At 49.4% G+C, this 27,159-nt stretch overlaps 1 protein-coding gene across 1 annotated transcript in view; it reads right to left on the bottom strand.

The window, feature by feature from the left end:
• Positions 1-27,159, bottom strand: part of LOC135236710 (mediator of RNA polymerase II transcription subunit 13-like) — an 86,003-nt gene that overhangs the window by 41,979 nt on the left and 16,865 nt on the right. Inside the window, exons 4-11 of the mRNA XM_064303207.1 lie at positions 16,707-16,852; positions 15,493-15,690; positions 12,486-12,680; positions 11,194-11,353; positions 10,390-10,500; positions 5,939-6,589; positions 3,319-3,541; positions 162-183 (exon numbers count right to left, since the gene is read on the bottom strand). Of these exons, the coding sequence (XP_064159277.1) occupies positions 162-183; positions 3,319-3,541; positions 5,939-6,589; positions 10,390-10,500; positions 11,194-11,353; positions 12,486-12,680; positions 15,493-15,690; positions 16,707-16,852 (1,706 nt within the window). The remainder of the gene's footprint in view (positions 1-161; positions 184-3,318; positions 3,542-5,938; positions 6,590-10,389; positions 10,501-11,193; positions 11,354-12,485; positions 12,681-15,492; positions 15,691-16,706; positions 16,853-27,159) is intronic.

Here is a 27,159-nt window from a genome sequence, read left to right as displayed (position 1 = left end):
AATCAGTGATTAAAAGGGACTGTGACGGCAGAGCCAGGTCTGCGCTCTAACTGCAGTCACAGGGCAGGACCTGAGCGCCTACACGGGGCCCACCGTCAGCCCAACTGTGGGCTGCCCAGGACTCTAAGCCATAATGGGTGAAGAGAGAAAGGCATCCTCACCATCTGAGCAGCTGTCATCCCCCTGGAAAACAAACCAAACAGGCGGTTAGGTTTCATTCCTACGGACTGCATGCAGGAGGCAGTTCCAGGTACTCCCGCCTACATGGACTCCAAATGTATGCTAATGACACACACAGCTCAGGCAGAACTCGGGGGGGCTGGGGGGACACAGCTCAGGCAGAACTCGGGGGGGCTGTGGGGACACAGAAAATTAGAGGAAAACTGCCGCTGGGAATCTGATGCCGCTGGGAATCTGATGCCACTGGGAATCTGATGCCACTGCAAACACAAGTTCCTTTTTTAATGTATTAAGAGATTATTCAAGGCAAGCAGATTCCTACAGACGCACACTGAAGGGCCTGGAGCAGTCAGTGTGGGTCAGACGTCTGAGACAGCCCATAGGCTTTGCTGCGGCAGGTCTTTTCTCCTGTGTTTAGCTTACAGAAGAATAATTTCCCTTCCGGCACATCACAGAAGAGCACTTCAGCTGATGCCATTACAGGAAAACTGTTCATTCCAGGAGAAAATGGAGGGGGGTGACCCCAGATAAAATCAGGGTAATAGAACATCAGTATTTCTCAGGGATGGTGGGGATCAGGGCTGGTTTTAGCCTGCTATATTAGGGTGGGCTGGTTGAAGTAATAGGTGTGCAACTTGTGCTGGCAGGTGTGGCCGTGAGGGATTGCATGTTATGCATTCAAATGACAAAGCGCTTCTCGTCACATTAATACCGCTAATTAAATCAACCGGCAGTACACTGCATCAGAGAAACTAGCTGTTTCAACCAGTCGCTGCACAAAACACTGCACATAAAATTTATAGACAGTCATTTTGGTGTCACCCGGTACGGTAGTCTTATCCAAACTCAAACTCAAATGGACTGCTGATGGAAATTCGCTAGTAGCTAAATCTGGTGCAAAGCATCTCCTCTCCTCTCTCTAAGATCACTGTTTTTGGCTGGACCGCAACAGCGGTCTGTGACTGCGTGACCGAGTGATGAAGTTACACCATTGGTCGGCCGAGTTACGAAGTTACACCATTGGTCGGCCAGATCATGTGTGTTAGGTCCAGCCATATACTAGGTTTCCTAGCCTTGTTGTACATGATCCCTGACAAAAATAAGTGTAATAAACAAAAACTTAACTAAAGTTAAACTAACATTTAGAACACTAATTTGTTCCAATCCATACTCAAGTTAGAGCAGGTTATGCGTTTGAGCGTGATTTTTCACGAGCAGCGTGTGCGCTTTTACTTGCTTTGCCTTGCCCTGCGCGTGTGCAATCTGAGCCATCAGAGTTCATAGTTGTCATGGCAACACCCCCCCCCCTCGGCACGCTCCGAGAGGAGAGACGCTCGGCGGACGGGTCCGTTTCTGAGCTCTGCGTGTCTGTGCCTGAACACGACGAGAAGAGGGGGTGGGCAGTGGGCGACTTTGGAGGCGGGCTGTAGGCTGCCCACCCAATCAGAAGTTGTGTAAAAATGTATTATTTTTCTCTTAACTTTTGATTGGGCGGGACGAAGACACACGTTTGGGTGGGCTGAGCCCACCCCTGCCCATAGCCATTGCCGGCCGTGGTGTGGATGTGAGCAGAATGCATAGCGCAACTCCGCAGAAGGCACATCAGGCTCAAAGGATGTAATCAGCTTCCGTTAGAAACTCTGCTCTACAGAAGCTCGCAATGAGGGGGGAAAAGCATGTCTCCACAAGCGACTGTGCAGATCCCTTCCACGACAGCAATCCAGCCATCAGCACGGGCAAGCAGAGCAGCTGAAAGCAGCCATCAGCAGAGAAAGCCTGGCGGGAGCTCGCTGGTCAGTTAGGATTACATCACATCACCGTCACGGCCTGTTTCCCACATTCACTGCCGGTCGAGAGGTGTGAGAGTAACCCAGTTTCACATTCCCACACCGTCCTCCGTTTCCACATTAAACATTCTCCGAAGGTAAGGTAAAACTGAAACTGCAGCATCCCCTCATACAAAACTCATTTATCTGATCACATTATGCATCTTAACATGCTCCTTTAATGGAAGTCAAACCTGATGAACATGATACTGAAAGAACTACAATTACAGTTAATTACCAAAACTGATGAGCATGATACTGAGAGAACTACAACTACAGTTAATTACCAAAACTGATGAACATGCTAGTGAGAGAACTTAAATTACTTTTAAGTACATACGATTGCAGTTTCATTGTTTAGGGAGAAGAACAGAAAGCTGGTCCTGTCCCCATTGGACTAAAACCCAAACGCTGACAGTGGCACTGGGAACGGTAAACAGTCCCCAGCCTGAGCCTTCATTAGGGCTCATGCTGTGGATAAACAGCTCAGAGGAAACCAGGCCGTTCTGTAGGGATGCGTGTGCCCCGCCCCTCGCCTAGCGACACCCGCGCTGCAGCAGCTGTAACCAGGAAGACCCTGCGTGCTGAGGGGGGTTCACTATCGGGCAGCTGGTTTAAAGAGTGTGCTGAAGGACCCGGGGTGGGTTCACTATTGGGCAGCTGGTTTAAAGAGTGTGCTGAGGGACCCAGGGTGGGTTCACTATTGGGCAGCTGGTTTAAAGAGTGTGCTGAGGGACCCAGGGTGGGTTCACTATTGGGCAGCTGGTTTAAAGAGGTGCTGAGGACCCGGGTGGGTTCACTATTGGGCAGCTGGTTTAAAGAGTGTGCTGAGGGACCCAGGGTGGGGTTCACTATTGGGCAGCTGGTTTAAAGAGTGTGCTGAGGGACCCAGGGTGGGGCACTATTGGGCAGCTGGTTAAGAGTGTGCTGAGGACCCAGGGTGGGGGGGGGTTCACAAATTTGGGCAGCTGGTTTAAAGAGCGTGCTGAAGGACCCGGGGTAGGGGGGGGGGTCACTATTGAGCAGCTGGTTTAAAGAGCGTGCTGAGGGACCCGGGGTGGGGGGTTCACTATTGGGCAGCTGGTTTAAAGAGCGTGCTGTTAAATTCACACTCCACAGCTCAACAACAACTCTGCAAACTGGAGGCCTAACTAAAATGGGACGTACAGCCCCATAACCATTTGAAACGTAATTTGAGCTGTGAAACAGGACTGCTGGGAAGTGCACACCGCACAGAGAGAGGAGGCGAAAAGGCGCATATTTAAGAAAACGAGCCAATGGGCACAGCTCACAGCGTCCGGGCTCCACCCACCTTGTGCTTTTTGCCCGCCTCCCAGTCCCCGCCCTGCTTGTCCTTCTTGTCTCGGAAGGTGAACTCCACGTCGCCGTCCACGAAGGCGTAGGGGTCGGACTCGGGCTGGCGGCCGCCGGCGGCGTCGGAGAAGGCGGCCGACAGGTAGAGGTTCCTGCGCTGGGCGTACATCCGCACCCGCTCCTCAGACACCTTCAGAGGCTTCCGGATGGTGGACATCACCCTGAGACGGAGAGAGCGCGAGCGTCTCAGGCCACTCCCCCGTTCAAAAGCATCCCCGCGATGAAGCGGCCAGTGAAGCGGCTTCATTTCTGCTTCAGAACCGCAGCACAAAACTGGCTGCTGAGTAAATCACGCATTCAATTCTGTCAATCAATAAAACATGTAAAAGTATTACGACTGAACGAATGTGTCTAAAATAAAAACATAGTAAATAAAGCCACTGTTTACAGAAATAAATGACTGTTTACAGCATGTTGTTTTAAGCATTCAAGGTTCCTGACTTTTTTCCTGTATGACCACAGCCACTGTCCAAGCGTCCAGACCATGTGTGTTTAGTGTGAGTCTATAAACACAGAGTTCCTTTGGCTGATGTACCCGGCCCAGAGCACACACTCGGTCACATGACCGCAGATTAGTGGCCACTCACAGCACACTCGCTCACATGACCGCAGATTAGTGGCCACTCACAGCACACTCGCTCACATGACCGCAGATTAGTGGCCACTCACAGCACACTCGCTCACATGACCGCAGATTAGTGGCCACTCACAGCACACTCGGTCACGTGACCGCAGATCAGTGGCCACTCACAGCACACTCGGTCACATGGCTAGCTGCTAGAGGATTAGATTCCGCTAGAATGACCCAGGAGCTCCCTGAAATCGCAGTCTCACATTGGCATGCTATTAATAGCCTGTGTATGACTGGCTGCTGTTCCCCTGTCCTTTTCGGAGAACCTCCTTTTCCAGAAGTTAGGGAAAATTCTCACCCCCAAAACCCCTCGGGTTCTCCCTCGGAAAACACACCCCGCTGTGTTAATACAAGAGGTGCGAAGTCCAGGTTCAGAACGTTCACAGGCGGAAGAAATGCATAATAGGACTTTTACTTTCTGACTCCAAGACTCTCCCCTTCTGGTCAATACAAAGCCTAATTGAATGTGGATGTAAACGCGTCTCTCCTGTGTGTCTGGGCTGGCATGGGACGTGGTACTCACTGTCTCACTGGAGAATGGGACGTGGTACTCACTGTCTCACTGGAGAATGGGACGGGTACTCACTGTCTCAATGGAGAATGGGACGGGTACTCACTGGAGGACGGGAGGGGTACTCACTCAGTGATGGGAGGGGTACTCACTCAGTGACGGAGGGGTACTCACTCAGTGACGGAGGGGTACTCACTCAGTGATGGGAGGGGTACTCACTCAGTGATGGGAGGGGTACTCACTCAGTGACGGAGGGGTACTCACTCAGTGACGGAGGGGTACTCACTCAGTGACGGAGGGGTACTCACTCAGTGACGGAGGGGTACTCACTCAGGGACGGAGGGGTACTCACTCAGGGACGGAGGGGTACTCACTCAGGGACGGAGGGGTACTCACTCAGGGACGGAGGGGTACTCACTCAGTGACGGAGGGGTACTCACTCAGTGACGGAGGGGTACTCACTCAGTGACGGAGGGGTACTCACTCAGTGATGGGAGGGGTACTCACTCAGGGACGGAGGGGTACTCACTCAGTGACGGAGGGGTACTCACTCAGTGATGGGAGGGGTACTCACTCAGTGACGGAGGGGTACTCACTCAGGGACGGAGGGGTACTCACTCAGTGACGGAGGGGTACTCACTCAGGGACGGAGGGGTACACTCACCTCAGTGACGGAGGGGTACTCACTCAGGACGGAGGGGTACTCACTCAGTGATGGAGGGGTACTCACTCAGTGACGGAGGGGTACTCACTCAGTGACGGAGGGGTACTCACTCAGTGACGGAGGGGTACTCACTCAGGGACGGAGGGTACTCACTCAGTGACGGAGGGGTACTCACTCAGTGACGGAGGGGTACTCACTCAGTGACGGAGGGGTACTCACTCAGTGACGGAGGGGTACTCACTCAGTGACGGAGGGGTACTCACTCAGTGACGGAGGGTACTCACTCAGTGACGGAGGGGTACTCACTCAGTGATGGGAGGGGTACTCACTCAGTGACGGAGGGGTACTCACTCAGGGACGGAGGGGTACTCACTCAGTGACGGAGGGGTACTCACTCAGGGACGGAGGGGTACTCACTCAGTGACGGAGGGGTACTCACTCAGTGACGGAGGGGTACTCACTCAGTGACGGAGGGGTACTCACTCAGTGATGGGAGGGGTACTCACTCAGTGACGGAGGGGTACTCACTCAGTGACGGAGGGGTACTCACTCAGTGACGGAGGGGTACTCACTCAGTGACGGGAGGGGTACTCACTCAGGGACGGAGGGGTACTCACTCAGTGATGGGAGGGGTACTCACTCAGTGATGGGAGGGGTACTCACTCAGTGACGGAGGGGTACTCACCCAGTGACGGAGGGGTACTCACTGGAGGACGGGAGGGGTACTCACTCAGTGACGGAGGGGTACTCACTCAGTGACGGACAGCACGCTGTCCTGGCTCCCCGGCCCGGCGCTCGGGTCGTCCCGCAGCAGGGGCGTGGGAAGGTGGCCGTCTTTGCGCCGCGGCAGGCTGAAGAACCTCCAGGGGGCGCAGGCGGCGTCCTCGGGGTTAGCGGCGAGCCCCGCGTACACGGAGGGCCCTGGGGACTCGGGGTAGGGCAGGATCAAGGGCTGAGAAAGAGGGTCCAGGCCCGGGTCCTCGGGGCCCCTGTGGGGGGCGGGGCAGGGCTCGGAGGAGGCGGTCTGGTAGAAGGGCTGGCCGCGGGGGGCGGCGGTGCTCTTGGCAGGCTCCGCCCCCTCATCGCCGCGCTCGCAGGGGTGGGGACTGAGCGGGGGCGGCTGGGGCGAGCCAGGCGTTTGGGGAGGGGGGTTCTTGGTGGTGGGGAAGCGGGCGTGGTCCTGTGGCCGGAGGCCCATCTGGGGCGGGCTGGTCTCGGGCTCCAGGGACACGTCCTCACACAGGGGGCTGCGGTGGTGGAACGCCGTCTGCGGCCTCTTGGCCAGCTTCTCGCCCTTCTCCGGCTTCTCCGCCATCTTGTGCTTTGGAACCGAAGGGGGGAGCGCGCCCGTAGACTGGGGGTGCCCTGGGGTACTGCCCGACCGCTGTTTCAGGGCCTTGTGCCTGGAAAAATGACATCCAGCCACACTTCATCAGTACTGAACACCTACTGTTACTATGACAAGCCTAGATGGGCTGAAAGACCTATTCTTATCAAGACTCTTACTGTGTGTTATCAGGGCACGGAACCATAAACAGGCAGTGCACGCAATAATAAACAGGCAGTGCACGGAATCATAAAGAGGCAGTGCACAGAATCATAAACAGGCAGTGCACGGAACCATAAGGAGGCAGTGCACGGAACCATAAGGAGGCAGTGCACAGAATCATAAACAGGCAGTGCACAGAATCATAAACAGGCAGTGCACGCAATCATAAACAGGCAGTGCACGCAATCATAAACAGGCAGTGCAGAGAAGCATAAACAGGCAGTGCACGGAACCATAAACAGGCAGTGCACGCAATCATAAACAGGCAGTGCACGCAATCATAAACAGGCAGTGCACAGAATCATAAACAGGCAGTGCACGCAATCATAAACAGGCAGTGCACAGAACCATAAACAGGCAGTGCACGGAACCATAACCAGGCAGTGCACAGAATCATAAATAGGCAGTGCACGCAATCATAAACAGGCAGTGCACGCAATCATAAACAGGCAGTGCAGAGAAGCATAAACAGGCAGTGCACGGAACCATAAACAGGCAGTGCACAGAATCATAAACAGGCAGTGCACGGAACCATAACCAGGCAGTGCACAGAATCATAAATAGGCAGTGCACGGAACCATAACCAGGCAGTGCACAGAATCATAAACAGGCAGTGCACGGAACCATAACCAGGCAGTGCACAGAATCATAAATAGGCAGTGCACGCAATCATAAACAGGCAGTGCACAGAATCATAAACAGGCAGTGCACGGAACCATAAACAGGCAGTGCACATTATCATAAACAGGCAGTGCACGGAACCATAACCAGGCAGTGCACAGAATCATAAATAGGCAGTGCACGGAACCATAACCAGGCAGTGCACAGAATCATAAACAGGCAGTGCACGGAACCATAACGTTTTGGGGAGGGAAGGAAAGATGCTTACAATGCAGCGCACGCTGACATTTGGTCTGACTGACACCTCAGGCTCACTGTGAACACTCGCCATGCCTTCAATTCAACAAAACAGGCTCACCAGCAACAAAGCCCGTTTCAGAACTGCTGTACATTAACATCTGTCAGACACTGGTGCAGAGGTATCTTACTGCAGAGCTCCAGACTAACTTTTTACATTGGCTGCACTGGTGCGCCTTATTTTTTTCCCCCCACCCTATACTTTAGTATAGGTTTCACAACTAACGAGATTAAGTATAACTTCACAAGATGCTCCACCTTCCTCATTTTAACGCAGGCGGCAGGCTGCTCTTCTGATATTTCCCCACGTAGCCTAAAATTACGACTTTATTCTTGTAATATTATGACTTTTTTTCTCTCGTAAAATGACAACTTTACTCTCATATTATTACTTTTTTCTTGTAAAATTACAACTTTATTCTCGTAATATTATGACTTTATTTTAGAAATCTCCAAAAAAATTTTCCCTCAACGTGGCCCTGATACTCCGTCGTAACACACAGAGACAGACCTGCTAAATGTCAGGCGCACCGGTGCGACCAATGAAAAAGTTTAGTCGCACTTGACAGATTTTTGGTCGCATGTGCGACCAAAATGGTCGTACTCCGGAGCCTTATACTGGTTGTCTCCTGATCATTTCTGCGTCATTTTTAACTATTTTGGTTTATTCATTTGCATAATACCAGGGTCCACAATACCAATACTCCTGAGTCTCTGATCGATGGGTGAGGTAGCTTATCACTATGGTTACGGGCCTTTTAGCAAGCCGGTGACCAAAGCGAGAAGAGCCGCAGGAAGTGTGCGGGTGTGAGTCCGCTCATCACCTCCCCGAGCCTGACGGGGAGCAGAGTCCGCTCATCACCCCCCTGAGCCTGACGGGGAGCAGAGTCCGCTCATCACCCCCCTGAGCCTGACGGGGAGCAGAGTCCGCTCATCACCTCCCCGAGCCTGACGGGGAGCAGAGTCCGCTCATCACCCCCCTGAGCCTGACGGGGAGCAGAGTCCGCTCATCACCTCCCCGAGCCTGACGGGGAGCAGAGTCCGCTCATCACCACCCTGAGCCTGACGGGGAGCAGAGTCCGCTCATCAGCCCCCTGAGCCTGACGGGGAGCAGAGTCCGCTCATCACCTCCCTGCGCCTGACGTAGAGTCCGCTCATCACCACCCTGAGCCTGACGGGGAGCAGAGTCCGCTCATCACCTCCCCGAGCCTGACGGGGAGCAGAGTCCGCTCATCACCACCCTGAGCCTGACGGGGAGCAGAGTCCGCTCATCACCTCCCCGAGCCTGACGTAGAGTCCGCTCATCACCACCCTGAGCCTGACGGGGAGCAGAGTCCGCTCATCAGCCCCCTGAGCCTGACGGGGAGCAGAGTCCGCTCATCACCACCCTGAGCCTGACGGGGAGCAGAGTCCGCTCATCACCCCCCTGAGCCTGACGGGGAGCAGAGTCTGCTCATCACCTCCCTGCGCCTGAAGCAGAGTCCGCTCATCACCTCCCCAAGCCTGACGAGGAGCAGAGGGAGCACTGCAGCACACACTCCTGCCTGGATATGAGCTGCATGATTAGCTTATGCCACGCCCTTCTGGAGGAGTGATTAGCTTATGCCACGCCCTTCTGGAGGAGTGATTAGCTTATGTCACGCCCTTCTGGAGGAGTGATTAGCTTATGCCACGCCCTTCTGGAGGAGTGATTAGCTTATGCCCTGCCCTTCTGGAGGAGTGATTAGCTTATGCCCTGCCCTTCTGGAGGGGTGATTAGCTTATGCCACGCCCTTCTGGAGGAGTGATTAGCTTATGCCACGCCCTTCTGGAGGGGTGATTAGCTTATGCCCTGCCCTTCTGGAGGGGTGATTAGCTTATGCCCTGCCCTTCTGGAGGGGTGATTAGCTTATGCCACGCCCTTCTGGAGGAGTGATTAGCTTATGCCACACCCTTCTGGAGGGGTGATTAGCTTATGCCACGCCCTTCTGAAGGGGTGATTAGCTTATGCCCTGCCCTTCTGGAGGGGTGATTAGCTTATGCCACGCCCTTCTGAAGGGGTGATTAGCTTATGCCACGCCCTTCTGGAGGAGTGATTAGCTTATGCCCTGCCCTTCAGGAGGGGTGATTAGCTTATGCCACGCCCTTCTGGAGGAGTGATTAGCTTATGCCACGCCCTTCTGGAGGAGTGATTAGCTTATGCCCTGCCCTTCAGGAGGGGTGATTAGCTTATGCCACGCCCTTCTGGAGGGGTGATTAGCTTATGCCACGCCCTTCTGGAGGAGTGATTAGCTTATGCCACGCCCTTCTGGAGGAGTGATTAGCTTATGCCCTGCCCTTCAGGAGGGGTGATTAGCTTATGCCACGCCCTTCTGGAGGAGTGATTAGCTTATGCCACGCCCTTCTGCAGGAATGTGCTGCACTGTTGTACACACCTTACAATCGTACAGGTGACTGTTTTACTGTTTCTTGCCCACCAATTTGAAGCTGCTCCTGGCCCCCACCCCCCCCAGTCTGTTGGTGCAGCTCCACAGTGCCGGACACACCGGGGTGGGGGGGGGGGGAAGGCACCAGACACGGGAAAGAAACGCAGCGGCTCTGAGGAACGCAGCACGGTCCCACAGTACCTCATCATCTCCGCCCTTCCTGTCATTCACAACCCTGCAAAACCCCATAACCTGTCTGGTGGAATGTTCTGGTCTAAGTAGATGAGCTGTGTCTCATTCAGTAAGAACTGGGGGGGGGGGGGGGGCTGACCTTGAGCAGTTGCAGTTTGACCTCCGGGCAGGCTCCACAAAGTCCCAGCAACCCACTCTGCCCGGCACCGCCTCCTCACAGCTTCCGTTAGCAACCGCTGCATATTTCCTCCTGGCAACCAAACACAGCTCTATCAAGCAGCCCCAAAGGGAGCGTTTACACACACAACAATGGCCACACTGTAGCATCCTGTACAGAAACAGACCAGGCGCATTAATCTGTAAGAGCAGGATATTTATCTCACAGAAACAGGGCTAATGACCTGTGCAAATGTGTAATTATCTCACAGAAACAGGGTTAATGACCTGTGCAAAAGTGTAATTATCTCACAGGAACAGGGTTAATGACCTGTGCAAATGTGTAATTATCTCACAGAAACAGGGTTAATGACCTGTGCAAATGTGTAATTATCTCACAGAAACAGGGTTAATGACCTGTGCAAATGTGTAATTATCTGACAGAAACAGGGTTAATGACCTGTGCAAATGTGTAATTATCTGACAGAAACAGGGTTAATGACCTGTGCAAATGTGTAATTATCTCACAGAAACAGGGCTAATGACCTGTGCAAAAGTATAATTATCTCACAGAAACAGGGTTAATGACCTGTGCAAAAGAGTAATTATCTCACAGAAATAGGGTTAATGACATGTGCAAATGTGTAATTTAGGGCTAGGGTCAGGATTAGGGTCAGGGTCAGGATTAGGATTAGGGTTAGGGTCAGGGTCAGGATTCGGGTCAGGGTTAGGGGTCTGGATTAGGATTAGGGTCAGGGTTACTATTATGAAGCAGAGAAGTACACACTTGTTCTGGGCTCTGTTGAGGCTGCACTCCTGCCACACCCTCTCCACTGCCTGGCAGGCCAGTCTGCGGGGGACCCTGTCGCCATGGTGACCGGTGGTGTCCGTGCTGAAGCTGTCCGTCATGGAGGAGATCTTCATCCACTTCTGCGTGCACTGAGAGTCTGCGGCCAACAGGGGGAGTTACCACACCTCATTTCTGCCACCACAGCGCCCTCCTATGCAGCCTACCTCAACCCTTAACACAAGACGAGTATCTATCAGACTGCCACGGACAATACAGCTCTGCTGTACAACTCTGCTGTCCAACACTAATAAAATAAACAGTAACACTGTACCTGAGCCCTTCCATGGTATAACAGATGTCAGTTCAGGTGAAATGACATAAAACTCATCACTTTTATTGGTAAACGTTATGACAGTCAAAGTTAATAATTTGAGAGTAAAACGACTCATTACAGTACCCTAAAGGACGCAGGTACTAAGGCTGGATTCACACCAGATCAGCTTGCCGCAGGGTTGTGCGGCAAAAACGGCAGTCTTCCCATTCATTTGAATGGGGGTACTGCGTTTAGGCTGCGGCAGTGGTTGACCGCATGGGGTGCCGAAAAAAAACGCAGCGGCCTGCGGCAAGAAAGTTGAACCAGAATCAACTTTTGCCGGAACGCAACCCGACGTCACGCTGCAGTGGCCAATCAGGTAAGTTGTTTAAATTACCATGTAGCAGTCCGCTGTTTACCGAGCAACTGTCAGATGAATTACTGATGCGATTAATTTCTTAAGATTTGATTGTCTAATCGTCATCGTGATTTGACAGTACCGGGTAATGGGAAGAGTACCGAAACAATAATTACTTGCTAAATATCAATTCCGAACGTCGGAATTAAGCTGTATAAAAGATTCGCTATTTAGCAGTTCTTTTCATGTTAGTTTACTTAGCACTATGGAGTTCATGGACCAAAAGATGATACACTCTCGGTTGTGTCCTCGCTTGGTTTATTTTGTGTACCCAGCTTCGACGTCTGCGTCTGGCTGGCAATCTACTAACGATAGCAAGAAGCTATCTTCGGTTTGCGTTTTTGTCCATTTTTTTTTTTTTGAGATAGCGGACAGGAAATGAGGGGGGGGGGTTAAAGTTCACAACACGACGTCACACAAATGGGCCGTGTAGTCACACGCCCACACCGCTGCACAACCCTGCGGCGAGGTGCCGCATTGTCCGCTTTGGTGTGAATGCAACCTAATGCCTGGCTTTGTATCTGCAGATGTGGCAGAAATGGGTCACTGGGGGCTTACCTGTCTGGGACTCCTCAGGTGAAGTGGGCGGAGTCAGAGTGATGGACGAGATGGCTGGGTCTCGATGGGAGGTGTGCAGCTGCTGGCTGTTGGGGTAGACTGGCGTGCAGTGGGAGGGGCCCAGGGGGGTGACGGGCAGGAGATCTGACTGCGGGACGAGCACCAGGCAGGACGGGTACACCATGCGCACGCCCGCTGCAGATACACACACAGACACACACCCAGCAGCTTCAGGGTCTGAACCAATCACACGCTTCAGTGTCTCCAATACATTCTGGTTTACTTCTGCACATTATACCCCATTATTTTATATGCACATTATACCCCAATACTTTATATGCACATCATACCCCATTACTTTATATGCACATTACACCCCATTATTTTATATGCACATTATATCCCATTATTTAATATGCACATTATATCCAATTATTTTATATGCACATTATATCCCATTACTTTATATGCAAATTATACCCCATTATTTTATATGCACATTATACCCCAATATTTTATTTACACATTATACCCCATTATTTTATATGCACATTATTCTAATGCAATAATACACTTCCCAGTCATGTCATCTTTTAATTCCGTAAAAGCACTTCCAACAAACTTTCAACTTTGCATAAAGACGTTATTATAATAATAATCATAATAAAATAATAAAGACAACAACAACAGCAGTATTTTCTGCACATCAGCACAGTGGAGTAACTCCAGCACAGATCCCTTTGAGGCGCAGGTCCAGTCAGTAATGCATGGCACAGGCATGTACGCAGGGCCTTGCAGGGACCCATCACAGAGAATCACTATTTCAGTAGCTTAATAAATAAATTACATCCAATCATTATTTCCTGAAGACCAGCCAGGTACTCTGGCAAAATAAACTGAGCAGGACTCAGGTGCTGTCTTTATGCGGTTAGAGAGTGGATCAATGTTCCAGCACAGCGGTTCGAGGTATCATTTAGTTTTTCTGTGCCAATGAAAAGTCCGTTAAGGAATCACATCAACTACATCACGATCCGTGACCATTAAAAGTTAATGGCTAATTAGCTGGGCCAGCTACCCATAATCAATAGGTTTCACTCTGAACATTTGAGTGCAGTAGCGTAGTTAGTGGGCTGGCTTCCGGCAAGCCCACTCTTGGTATCTTTCATATTTCTTATTATCTGCACTTTCCACCCAATTTTTCTAGCTCAAAAGGCTGCTTCTTACTTTCCGTGTTCCGCGTCCGCAAACAGCTGGGATTGTACCGGTGGCGCGGACACACACCCGGTTCCATTCAAACTACAACTGAGGGTCCGCGTCGGTCTGGCGTTCCATGCATGCGCATTTTCGGATCTACACTCCGTTCCAGTTCCATTACCACAGAGTGAATGCGTAAGTGAATGCGATAAGAAAATTTCCGGTTATGCTGACCGATAAAACGCTATTCCAAAAGCAAAATTAGACATGCTATACATCGTTAGAAAGCTTATACCCTCACCTACTGAACAAATGAATTGTCAATCAAGACAGACTGTACTAAAAAGGGTGACAACACCGTAAACAACAGGTGTGGTATTACGCACAGCTATTTTGGAAGGTACCCAGGCATCACAAATGTGCGTGTATTTCACAAAGACAAGACAATATATGACCACTCAGTCTCAAAAGGGACATCTCTCCGCGTAAAACCAATAGGAAGGTTGTATATTTATTCCATATTTAGTCCCAGATATTGACTGTAGAATGACATGGTATCATTTTTTAAAACTTTGTCTCGTTTATTTCGTTATTCAGTGAGCAGCGTTTTCACAGCTGTATTGGCATATCTTAGGGCTATTGTCGGTTTTATCTTGTTGCTATGACGGAATGCGATTTTTTAGTGGTGAAAGAATATTTTTATGAATGCCAAGATAGACGATATAAATGTGGGTAACGGCGGATCTCCTCGCACAAAAAAGCATCCATTAAATGTAATGCTTAGCAGTCGGCGCGCTTGCTACGCATACAGTCTGCGCGGTCACAAATTTTGGGCTGCGCGCGGACATCCGTATAGGGGTCCGCGCGGACCCTCGCGGACATTTACGTCACGCAGATTAAAGCGGACCCTCGCAGACATGCGGACGCAGAAAGTATGAAGCAGCCTTAACTAGTCCTACAGTTTTTGCACTATATTCAACATTCAAACCTTTTACACCAAAATGACTGGCTAGTCCCAGACATTGTTGCTTGTATTCAGATTTTTTAAATATTCAAAACATTTTGAAATATTCAACTTTTTTTGTGGTCACTCCATAGAGGCTCATGCAGGTACGTTTCGTGGGACGTTTCGTGGAACGCTGTAGGATGCATGCGCAGGTGGCCACGGTCTATGAGTGCTAAACTCAATCTGTGTAGTGCTAAACTAATCTGTGTAGTGATAAACTCAATCTGTGTAGTGCTAAACTAATCTGTGTAGTGATAAACTCAATCTGTGTAGTGCTAAACTAATCTGTGAAGTGATAAACTCAATCTGTGTAGTGATAAACTCAATCTGTGTAGTGCTAAACTAATCTGTGTAGTGATAAACTCAATCTGTGTAGTGCTAAACTAATCTGTGAAGTGATAAACTCAATCTGTGTAGTGCTAATCCAATCTGTGTAGTGCTAATCTCAATCTGTGTAGTGCTAATCTCAATCTGTGTAGTGCTAAACTCAATCTGTGAAGTGCTAATCTCAATCTATGTAGTGCTAAACTCAATCTGTGAAGTGCTAATCTCAATCTGTGTAGTGCTAATCTGTGTAGTGCTAAACTCAATCTGTGAAAGATCTTCACCTCCGATCTGAGAAGCAACTGCTACAATTATCAGTGTGCCCTTTTGGACCTCTCCAGGAGAGATAGAAGGCTAACATTAAGCACACAGAGGTTTAGGCTAAAGGATGACAAAGTGTATTTTACAGATGCGGAAAAGTAAGTGAGAAATGGGGAGTGGCTTCAAAGCCAAAAACGGCTGTTTTTTCCCACAACATCTTACCGACGAGGACCTCCACGGCAGCCAGGGAGTCGTCCTCCCAGTCACAGTCATCCATCTTGTCCTCAGGGCTGTCCCTGGCACTGGGGTTGATGGGGTAGAACTGCTTCCACTCCTCTATCAGCTTTTGCGTGGGGCGGTCAGACATCTTGAAGGACTGGCCCGTCATGGTGCCGTTGAGGCCGAACGGGCTAAGGATCACTGTGGTGAGAGCAACAAGACGCAAGCATGATCAGTGAACACCACCGCAAGCTTATAACAGACTCACTTACCCCGCTTATAAGACTCACTTACCCCGCTTATAAGACTCACTTACCCCGCTAATAAGACTCACTTACCCCGCTAATAAGACTCACTTACCCCGCTTATAAGACTCACTGACTCGTTAAGGGTGATACATTTCGCCAGTCATGTGTTTATGTACTCAGTTACCTGATGTACCTCATGTCAGGTGGTCGAGTACTAGGATGCATGTGCGATGTACTCAGTGTGCAGTGGTTCTATGACTCACTTGATCCGCTGTGATCATGAGTGCTCATTCGCCGGTAGTGATCTGATGTACCCGTGCATAGATTCTGATTACTCGTGCAGGTTCATACTGATACTACGCTATAGTTGCAGGTGCTTTACCCGATCGTGTGAAGTGTGTTCTGATGTACTCAGTTGCAGTGTGTTTAGATCAGTTTCTGCATAAGTGCATTGTTTAGATCACTTAGCGTGCATTGTATTGAGACTCAGTGTGCAGGTGATGATTCCTGATGACTCAGTGTGCAGTGTGTTCTATGTACTTGGTTGTGCAGGTTTGTGTTCCGGATGTACTGCAGTGTGAAGGTGTGTTTCTGATGTATCAGTGTGCCAGGTGTGTTCTGATGTACTCAGTGTGTCAGGTGTGTTTAGATTACTTGGTGTGCAGGTGTGTCCGGATGTACTCAGTGTTGCAGGGGTAGTGATTCTGATGTGCTCTAGTACCGTCGCAGTGTAGGTGTGATTCTGATGTACTCAGTGTGCAGGTGTGATTCTGATGTACTCAGTGTGCAGGTGTGATTCTGATGTACTCAGTGTGCAGGTGTGATTCTGATGTACTCAGTGTGCAGGTGTGATTCTGATGTGTGCAGGTGTGTTTCTGATGTGTATGTGCGGGTCTGATGTTTGTGCAGGGTGTTGATATTGGCTGATGTCTCGGTGCAGGTGTGATTCTGATGTACGGAGGGGCTCACCTTGGAAGGGGCTGTTGGACTGCTGGGCCGTGCCCAGGTGCTGCTGGCTCAGCCGGTGGACGGGCTGGTGCTGGCTGATCTCCACGCTGGTGCACACGTTGCTGTCGCCGTGCAGGAAGAAGGTGAAGGAGCAGGACAGATGCTCACTGCGGGGACAAGGAGGGGCAGAGAGAAGGGGGGAGGGTCAGAGAGAAGGGGACAGGGTCAATTGGTGAAGATCTTTAAGGCTACGGGTTAAACACACTGCCGATCAAACCAGGCACACAAAAATGTTTCCGAAAATGAAAGGACAGTTCAGACTCAAAGGTGTTGAAATACAGGAGGGACAGCCGCTCTCGTCCACAGCAGCATACTTAATGGAGCAGTCTCTGAAAACTCTACTGACCTATTACACTAGCTTTACCATCTTTTAGTCGAGACAAAAATGACTTAACATTTATTTTAGTCAATGAAAAGAACCAAGTATTTTAGTCACATTTTAGTCCTAACTATTTTTTGCTGCATTTAATTCCATACCTCCAGTAAATGCCATGACTATAAAATACTTCATAACGTGTGTTTGTGACAATACATCAGCTGTGACAGTAATTGAATGAATTTGTTTGGGCATAAAAGTTATTTGAACAGAAGCCACTACAGCTATGGAACCTGTGTCAACTGCATGTGTGTGATCTGCCAAGATTAGTCTCCAAGTGCCAGTGTGGAGAAAAAAAAGAGTACATGTATCCAGTTTTAAAGAATGTTGATAAAAAATGCACAATTTTGTGATGCGAACAAAAATAATTTTATTACTCGCCAACAGGCAGCTGAGGAGAACTGATGACAGCCTACCAGATGTTCAGCATTATGTGAATATAATGAGCTTGTATGATTTTAATAATGCCAACATTCCACCGATGCTGATGCACTTTTATTAATTGCTTTACTTTTACTTTATTTTTAAATTGCAATTAAAAATATTAGCATTGCTACACCTGCATAGGCTTACGCACCGTATGCCACCAGTTAAACCGAACTCTGCGACCAGCCAACTTCTTTTCTTTTTTCAGCACTAAAGAAACTAAAGTGACTTTCAAATGACAGACCCCCACCTGCCCAAGTCACAAAACTGTGTGTCTGTGGTCAAAGTTCAGGCTCCTTTACAGAACCATTTTTGTTTTGTTGGTTTGATGCTGCAATCGTTGTCACTTCCGTGTTTTCCAATCCGCTCTCCACTGGCATGAAGTGTCACCAAACAAGCACTTGGAAGCCGCAGTGAGTATACTGTAGGTATACCACAGTTCAGTGGTACACACAGGTCGTATCGAGTGGTATACGTAGTATCCGTTCGTGAACATGTCTGATGGAGTGAGTATACTGTAGGTATACACCACAGTCAGTGTACACACGTCTTAGCGTGGTATACGTAGTATACTACAGTTCGTGCACACCGTTGTATGCGGATTTACTGTAGTAACACCACCCAGTGCAACACAGGTATGGGTGAGTATACTGTAGGTATACTCCACAGCTCAGTGGACACACAGTCTGTATGCGGTGAGATACTGTGTATATCCACAGTAGTGGCAACCGGGTCTGTATGGTAGTATACTGTGGTAACACCACAGTTCAGTGGTACACACACGGTCTGTATGCAGAGGTGAGTATACTGTAGGTATACACCACAGTTCAGTGGTACACACACGTCTGTATGCGGAGGTGAGTATACTGTAGGTATACACCACAGTTCAGTGGTACACACACGTCTGTATGCAGAGGTGAGTATACTGCAGGTATACACCACAGTTCAGTGGCACACACAGGTCTGTATTCGGAGGTGAGTATACTGTAGGTATACACCACAGTTCAGTGGTACACACAGGTCTGTATGCGGAGGTGAGTATACTGTAGGTACACACCACAGCTCAGTGGTACACACACGTCTGTATGCGGTGAGTATACTGTAGGTATACACCACAGTTCAGTGGTACACACAGGTCTGTATGCGGAGGTGAGTATACTGTAGGTATACACCACAGTTCAGTGGCACACACACGTCGGTATGCAGAGGTGAGTATACTTTAGGTATACACCACAGTTCAGTGGCACACACACGTCTGTATGCGGTGAGTATACTGTAGGTATACACCACAGTTCAGTGGCACACACACGTCTGTATGCGGAGGTGAGTATACTGTAGGTACACAGTCATGTACACACGCTCTGATGCAGGTGAGCGTAGTATCACACAGTTCAGTGGTACACAGACGTCTGTATGCGGAGGTGAGTATACTGTAGGTATACCACAGTTCAGTGGCACACACACGTCTGTATGCGGCGCCATGTTCAGATGTTTGATTTCGGCCGAGTTCACGTTCCTTCTCCCACTAAAGCGATAAGCAAGAGGGCGAGGTGCATGGCCAATATGATGAGCACACAAGGTGCATAGAGTGGTTATGGGAGTCGTAGTATCATTTAGCATCACCACAAAATGACTTGACTACATCAGATGCCTTTTGTAAACATTTTTTTCACAGAAAATGCTACCGAGGGTCACCTGCCAAACTGGCTAATTAGAGTGAACAAGTGACATGACACTGCCGTATGCTATGCGCATTTGGCGGATGCCGGTTACAAATGTCAAGCTCTGGTTGTAATATAGCGATAGATAAATAGAGAGAGAAAGAGAGAGAGAGAAACAGAGAAAGAAAGAGAGAGAGACAGAGAGAAAGGGAGGGGGGCCTCCATAGCCGCATTTCCACCGCAGGAACTATCCCCAGGAACTAGGAACCCTTTGAGGAACCAGGGTCTAATTTAAGTTCTGGGACATTATTTTACCCCCCAAAAAGTCCCTGCTCGGGGGGTAGTACTTTCCAAAAGAACAGGAACTTTGGGGCTGGGGCTTGCAGCGCTGAACATTTCTAATTGGTCGAGTACTTGCAGCATTTTATTCCAACCGCCATTTTTAAAAATCTGCAGCCGCAAACCAGTTTGTCTCTCCACTGCCTGCGGCTTTTACGCGTTTGTGGTAAACCGCGAAAATGGTATTCTGAGATCAACAGAAAATGTCTGTCGGTGTTCTTTGTAAACTGCAACCCAAAATGTTGGTATACACGGGAAATCCTAGCTCTCCACACCCATTAGGCGGTCTAATCCTCCCGGAATATAATTTGCATTTGTATCGGTTAACATTTTAACATAGCACAGTTTAACCTATGAAAGACCTGCAGATCTGCTCCGATTGCTCAGCTTGATTCACAAAAAATATACAGGGAGAAAAAGAGCGGGTAGAACGCTTCTTGTCATAGTCAGCCTTTTGTATGCATTGAATGGCAAATCCCGGTGCTCCCTCTCCAAACAGTAGCCCATACTAATTGTATTACCGGATTTCTTTTACCAGTTCTCACAATTAAACCGATCTTGCTTCATGCCGTTCCTTTTTATTTGCTTCCAGGTTTGTAACTGTATTTCAATATATTTATTGGTGCTTCTCTTTATCTTGTCTCCACTTGCAGTCCTTGAGTGATCAAAGCCACTCATGCTGATGTGGGTTCATCACTTTAAATTGCCCATTTAAGCGAGAGAGAGACAAACGCACCAGTCTCATAATGACAGGTAGACTGCACGGAATCATTCCAGTAAGCATCTAAATGGGATAGCAGGTACACCATCCGCTAAGTTAGGACTTGGTGGAGCGGGATGCCCCATACCTGCACAGCACTGAGTGTGGCACTTTTCAGGGACTCTCAGCCCTCAAAATATTAACTTCCGTACCTTGTGACCCCATGAAAACAGACAGAATCCACTAACAACTTCACACGTCCCCACAATAAATCCCCAGACTTATTTTGCGCTGCTTTGTGTTTTCCGCCTCTTTCCTGACCATTTTGTTATCAAAAATGCTCCAGTCCCACAGTCAATAACAATCCCTATTTGAGATTTAGCTACATCTGCCAATAACAACATCTGATCAAAGGGGTCTGATCAAAGTAGTCAATTGCAGGATACATGGATACACATGCCAAACTGCACGTGATGCCCTTTCAGCCAATAGAATAAGTCTGTTGTAGTCGCCATCTTTGTTTTGCACGGAAGCTAACTTCCTGGCTAACTAACAACAGGCAAAAAATGTAAACCATTGCTTTTACAGCTGAATAGGCTGTGTTCAAAATTAAAAGGCTAAAATTTCTGAAATGCATTCTCTATCATTTCACATGCAAACCCCACATAAAATAGATCTAGTTGACTTAATCTAATTATTATCAAAGATATAAATTATCAATTAAACCACTGATAGGCAGAGCAACCTGTTTGATCAACCTTTATCAAAATGGACAACTCACAACCAGATTAAAATGAAGAAATGTATTAAATCGCACCAAATATTCCCATCTAATCTAAAACTATCTTAAAAGAATAACAAATGTTGGAGACATGGGAAGACCAAAATTAAAAAACACACACAAACAGACACAAGTAAGGTCAGGCTTCAGAAGAGGAGCCCAGCAGAGTCACTGACAGGCCCAGAGAATCAAACATACTCCTGTTTAGTCCATCATTGTCCCTGTACCTCAGTACTGACAACACTCTTCCACAGTCAAGGGTGTGAGTACCTCAGTATTGACAACGCTCTTCCACAGTCAAGGGTGTGAGTACCTCAGTACTGACAACGCTCTTCCACAGTCAGGGGTGTGAGTACCCCAACACTGACAATGCTCTTCCACCGGCCAGGGATGTGAGTATCTCGGTACTGACAACTCTCTTCCACCGGTCAGGGGTGTGAGTACCCCAGTACTGACAGTGCTCTTCCACCAGCCAGGGGTGTGAGTACCTCAGTACTGACAACTCTCTTCCACCAGCCAGGGGTGTGAGTACCTCAGAACTGACAATGCTCTTCCACCAGTCAGGGGTGTGAATACCTCAGTACTGACAATGCTCTTCCACCAGCCAGGGGTGTGAGTACCTCAGTACTGACAATGCTCTTCCACCAGCCAGGGGTGTGAGTACTCCAGTACTGACAATGCTCTACCACCAGTCAGGGGTGTGAGTACCTCAGTACTGACAATGTACTTCCACCAGCCAGGGTGTGAGTACCTCAGTACTGACAATGTTCTTCCACCAGTCAGGGGTGTGAGTACCTCAGTACTGACAATGCTCTTCCACAGTCAGGGGTGTGAGTACCTCAGTTCTGACAACGCTCTTCCACCAGTCAGGGGTGTGAGTACCTCAGTACTGACAATGTTCTTCCACCAGTCAGGGGTGTGAGTACCTCAGTACTGACAATGCTCTTCCACAGTCAGAGGTGTGAGTACCTCAGTACTGACAATGTACTTCCACCAGCCAGGGTGTGAGTACCTCAGTACTGATAACGCTCTTCCACAGTCAGGGGTGTGAGTACCTCAGTACTGACAACTCTCTTACACAGCCAGGGGTGTGTGTAGCTCAGTACCAGGTGGTAATTTGACAATAAAATTCAAACAAATGTGACCATTCTCTCCTGGTTCTTGTAACACCCTTTAACCCCTCCCACCTCTTTCCCAACCCCGCCCACTCACTGCACGCAGTGCGCCACTCAAAAAGGAGGGAGGGATGGATTGTGGGTGCAGACCTGAGGTGTTATTGTGCTACACAGCCAGCGCTACACGTGCTGGAACAAGCAGGGCGCTAGTAAAGGCTAAAACAGACAGGCTGCGAGCTGCCGCCCACACGCAGAACAGCACTGCCACCTACAGGCGGGGTCATGCACACACCTCACAGCACTTCTTCACACAATAAAAAAAAATCAAAAACAAACAAAACAAAACCCAGTCACAGCAGTGAAATGGGCCCATATTTGCAACTGGGCTTTCCAAATTGGGCTGAGAAAACAGACTGATAAAAATGTTTTTAATTATTATTATTATAAAATCTGATGAATGCAATTCATTTTAAAAATGTTAAATTCAATTTACAATTTACTAAAAAAAAATATTAAATGAAATAAATAAAAAATAAAAAATTATTAATAAATAAATATCAATTTATTCTCAACAATCATTGCCTATTATTCCTGTTATTATTTTACATTATTATTTAAAGCGGCTAATGCCGGACGCAGTTACTGGTGGAGGCCGGTACTAAGCCCAGGACAGAGAAAGTACTGGTGTGTGGAGCCATCCTCACTTATCAGAAAAGGCTGCAGTGCCTGGAGGATTCACTTTACCTGCTCATCTGCGTCCCTAACAAGGTGACTCCAGCCTACCGTGCCATCCGAGCAGAGAACAGCGCAGCTATTTTAATGTGTAATTAACCCAAACCCTAACCCTAACCCTAACGGCGCGTATGATGCCCCCAGCCCACCTCTTCCTTAAGCCGGCTGCTTAAATTAGCCAGAGGAACAGGGCTTCCCTGCCCTCCTCTGACTGGCTCCACCCCGTCAGCTGGGCCACAGTTATGCTGATGTCACAGTGCCAGCACATTCACAGCTCCACAAACACCCTCGTGCGTGCTTTCATGCACGTCTCTAACACACATGCACGGAGCACACACGCAGAGCACGCTCACGCACCCACCTCACTCACGCTCACGCACCCGCACAAAGCAGACCAGGGCCCCCGGGAACCCCTCCGCTCGAGGAAACGTCAAACGAAAGGCCCGTTTATCAGGTGACACTGCGCTATTCTACGGAGTGTGAAGAACTCAGGACAGCTTATCATACAAAGAATCAACACTTCTTCATTTCCTCAGGATGAACCGAGCAGGCCCCATACCACAGACAGGATTCACTCCAAAATACTCTATTCAAGAGGAAGTGTGTGTGTGTGTGTGTGTGTGTGTGTGTGTGTGTGGTGTGGTGGGTTGTGCGCGGGTGGGTTCCACAGCTGAAATGATCAGTTTTAGTGTGGGGGAGGGAAACATTCTTGAAATATTCTTTAGGGATCGTACCCGTTTTTCAAACAGCAACAGTAATCCCAAAGTGAACTAATCAGCGGTGCACGGACTGGAGCCACACTCTCGCTGGAGCTCACATTTCCCCCAGTCGCTCAGCCAAACCACGGGCAGAGCACGCCAAACAAGCCACCGACCCCCCCAGCTAGGAACATCAGCACTCCTTTTGGGCGAGCAGAGGAGAGCGGTGAGTATCCTGTCCCTCAGCCAGTACCGAGGTGATGCAGCTCAACCCTTTCTGAATTACGTCAGCCAGCCCCCAGCCTCCTGCCCCTTCCTATTAGAAGCTCCTAATTAGCCTGTGGAGTGGCAAGACTGTCGCTTCATGACATCACCTGAGAAGCTCTAATACACCTTGAGCAATGGGACCTAAACGACAGTGTGACAAAGAACAGACAGGGGAAACTGCAGTCTTTGTAAAATTAAACACTCAATTAAGTGCACAGCCAAAGCAGCTGGAATCAGCATGGATTTCGCTCCTTTCATAATCGCAAGATTTGCGTACTGCTGTGGCACGCCCTGGCAGGGGCGAAGAGAGACCCCTTTCTGCCACGGGACGTCTCTGGTTCTGCTGTATCTAAAGAGGGCCAGCTGCTACCGGACAGGAGGGAGAAGGAGAGCCAGTGGTCTTTACACAACCCAGACTGATTTTCTCACCAGGGCCAACACTGCTGTGCCTGTCTGTCTGCCTTACTCCCCGTCTGCCTTTTACTGACCGTCTGCCTTTTACTGACCGTCTGCTTCCTACTGACCGTCTGCCTTTTACTCCCCGTCTGCCTTTTACTCCCCGCCTGCCTTTTACTCCCCGTCTGCCTTTTACTCACCGTCTGCTTTTTACTGACAGTCTGCCTTTTACTCCCCGTCTGCCTTTTACTCCCCGCCTGCCTTTTACTCCCCGCCTGCCTTTTACTCCCCGTCTGCCTTTTACTCACTGTCTGCTTTTTATGGACCGTCTGCCTTTTACGGACCGTCTGCTTTTTACTGTCTGCCTTCTACTGACCGTCTGCTTCCTACTGACAGTCTGCCTTTTACTGACAGTCTGCCTTTTACTCCCCGTCTGCCTTTTACTCCCCGTCTGCCTTTTACTCCCCGTCTGCCTTTTACTCACCGTCTGCTTTTTACGGACCGTCTGCCTTTTACGGACCGTCTGCCTTTTACGGACCGTCTGCTTTTTACTGTCTGCCTTCTACTGACCGTCTGCTTCCTACTGACCGTCTGCCTTTTACTCCCCGTCTGCCTTTTACTCCCCGTCTGCCTTTTACTCCCCGTCTGCCTTTTACTCCCCGTCTGCCTTTTACTCCCCGTCTGCCTTTTACTCACCGTCTGCTTTTTACGGACCGTCTGCCTTTTACGGACCGTCTGCTTTTTACTGTCTGCCTTCTACTGACCGTCTGCTTCCTACTGACAGTCTGCCTTTTACTGACAGTCTGCCTTTTACGGACCGTCTGCTTTTTACGGAACGTCTGCCTTTTACTGTCTGCCTTCTACTGACCGTCTGCTTCCTACTGACAGTCTGCCTTTTACTGACAGTCTGCCTTTTACGGACCATCTGCTTTTTACGGACCGTCTGCCTTTTACTCCCCGTCTGCCTTCTACTGACCGTCTGCTTTTTGCTGACTGCCTGCCTTATATTGACCATCTGCCTTTTACTGTCTGTCTGCATTCTACTGACCGTCTGCCTTCTACTGACCATCTACCTTTTACCGTCTGCCTTCTACTGACCATCTGCATTTCATCCAGTTACCTTGCCCGAGCACCATCTTGTTAAAAATCCTGGGCACAACTTTGTAGCTGCGTAACACTAAGCTGCAGACCTAATCTTTTGATTCAGTATCATCCCCCCGACAATATTTTGCAAGGGCACAGTCGCTGCATCCTGGGCTTAGCACCGCCCAAGACGATTGTGATTGATTTAAAGAAAAACAAACAAGACAGAGCGTTTTTTCCTCTATACCGGAATGATAATGGGTTGAGCCAGACCTTTCTCCAGCGCTGGCACAGTGCTGAAACAAAGTGTGGAGATGGGTCTGGCTATGCGAGACTAGTTTGACCCTAACCAGACAGAGATCTGTGCACCTTTCACTGAGTTTGAATCGGTCCCTGGAGCATGTCAGAAGAGAGCTGTGGTTTTAAAGCAGAGCTACACTATACCTGAACCAAGGCCAGCGTAGATCTCACTGGGTCAAATTCCTACCACCCTAAAGAGGCCTGGATGACAGATGACTGACAGACAATCCCAGGCTGTCAATCTTCATTAAGTGCATTTTCAAAAAGAGAAGGCCACGCAATTAAATCATCTGAGTGAGATCATCGCATCTCATTCCTATAGTAACTAACTGCTACAAGACATTTTCTACACTGCTGACCTCCGTTCCACACTAAGGGGCTTGTAAATACAGGGCAATGCAATTATGCGGCTTGGTGCCACAGGTCACAGCTTGTACTCAATGTAGTAATCGCCGTGAAAATGAGATGGTTCCCCGTAAAATGCCTAGAATACGACAAAATAGGGTTTAGTGGCAGCGACAGAAGACACCAGGCTGGCTACATTCTATTGTAGCGCAGATGAGGCGCACTGCAAATGCACTTTGGGCTCTTTTCACCGAAAAATGACTGTGGTTTTGCTGTTACAACTGATTGTTTATGCAACACGAACCTTTTCCACACTCAGGGTACCTGCTTAGTGGCACTAGCCAACCTGTAAATGCAGCTCTCCGGTATTCTGCCCGGTTTGGAATTGCTCTTCCACTAGCTTTGGGATGTTCTGTCTCCTGACATCTGGCAACACTGGGATAAGGTCAATGCTCCAGGCTCCTTCCCACACTGACAGGCCTCTGCCTGCAGTGGGCAACCTACGCTCAACTCCCGGATTCTCTCAAATGACAGCTAGCACCGGCGTCTATTCTCGCCTGAATCTGCTACAGTCTCCTCTTCCAACTACTATGTGCCGCATGGTCATTCTCCTCAGAACACCTCTGCTCCAACACAGGCCAAGTCACCTACTGCAATGCTCCCTGCTCCACACAAGCAGTCCCTACTGCAACACTCCCTTCCTCCAACCAAGGCCATCATCGACTCCTTCTAAAAGCCTTGCAACCTCCTTCTCCAAACCAACCAGTACTGCCATCTCCAACCACACAGTCACTAGCGCAACACGTCCTTCCTCAAACACAATGCCATTCAACCACAGACCCCTATGCAACACTCCCTTCTCCAACCCAAGGCCCTCAATGACACCCCCTCCAAACAGCCAACACTCCACCTCCCTTTCTAAACCACAAGGCCCAGTCACACCTACTGCAACACTCCCCTTCCTCTAAACCACAAGGCCCAATCACCCCTACTGCAACACTCCCCTTCCTCCAAACCACAAGGCCCAGTCACCCCTACCGCAACACTCCCCTTCCTCTAAACCACAAGGCCCAGTCACCCCTACCGCAACACTCCCCTTCCTCCAAACCACAAGGCCCAGTCACCCCTACAGCAACACTCCCCTTCCTCTAAACCACAAGGCCCAGTCACCCCTACCGCAACACTCCCCTTCCTC

The sequence above is a fragment of the Anguilla rostrata genome, chromosome 12 (assembly GCF_018555375.3).
Source record: "Anguilla rostrata isolate EN2019 chromosome 12, ASM1855537v3, whole genome shotgun sequence".
In the NCBI taxonomy this organism is placed as follows: Eukaryota; Metazoa; Chordata; class Actinopteri; order Anguilliformes; family Anguillidae; genus Anguilla; species Anguilla rostrata.
This window is presented reverse-complemented; position numbering and strand designations above follow the sequence as displayed.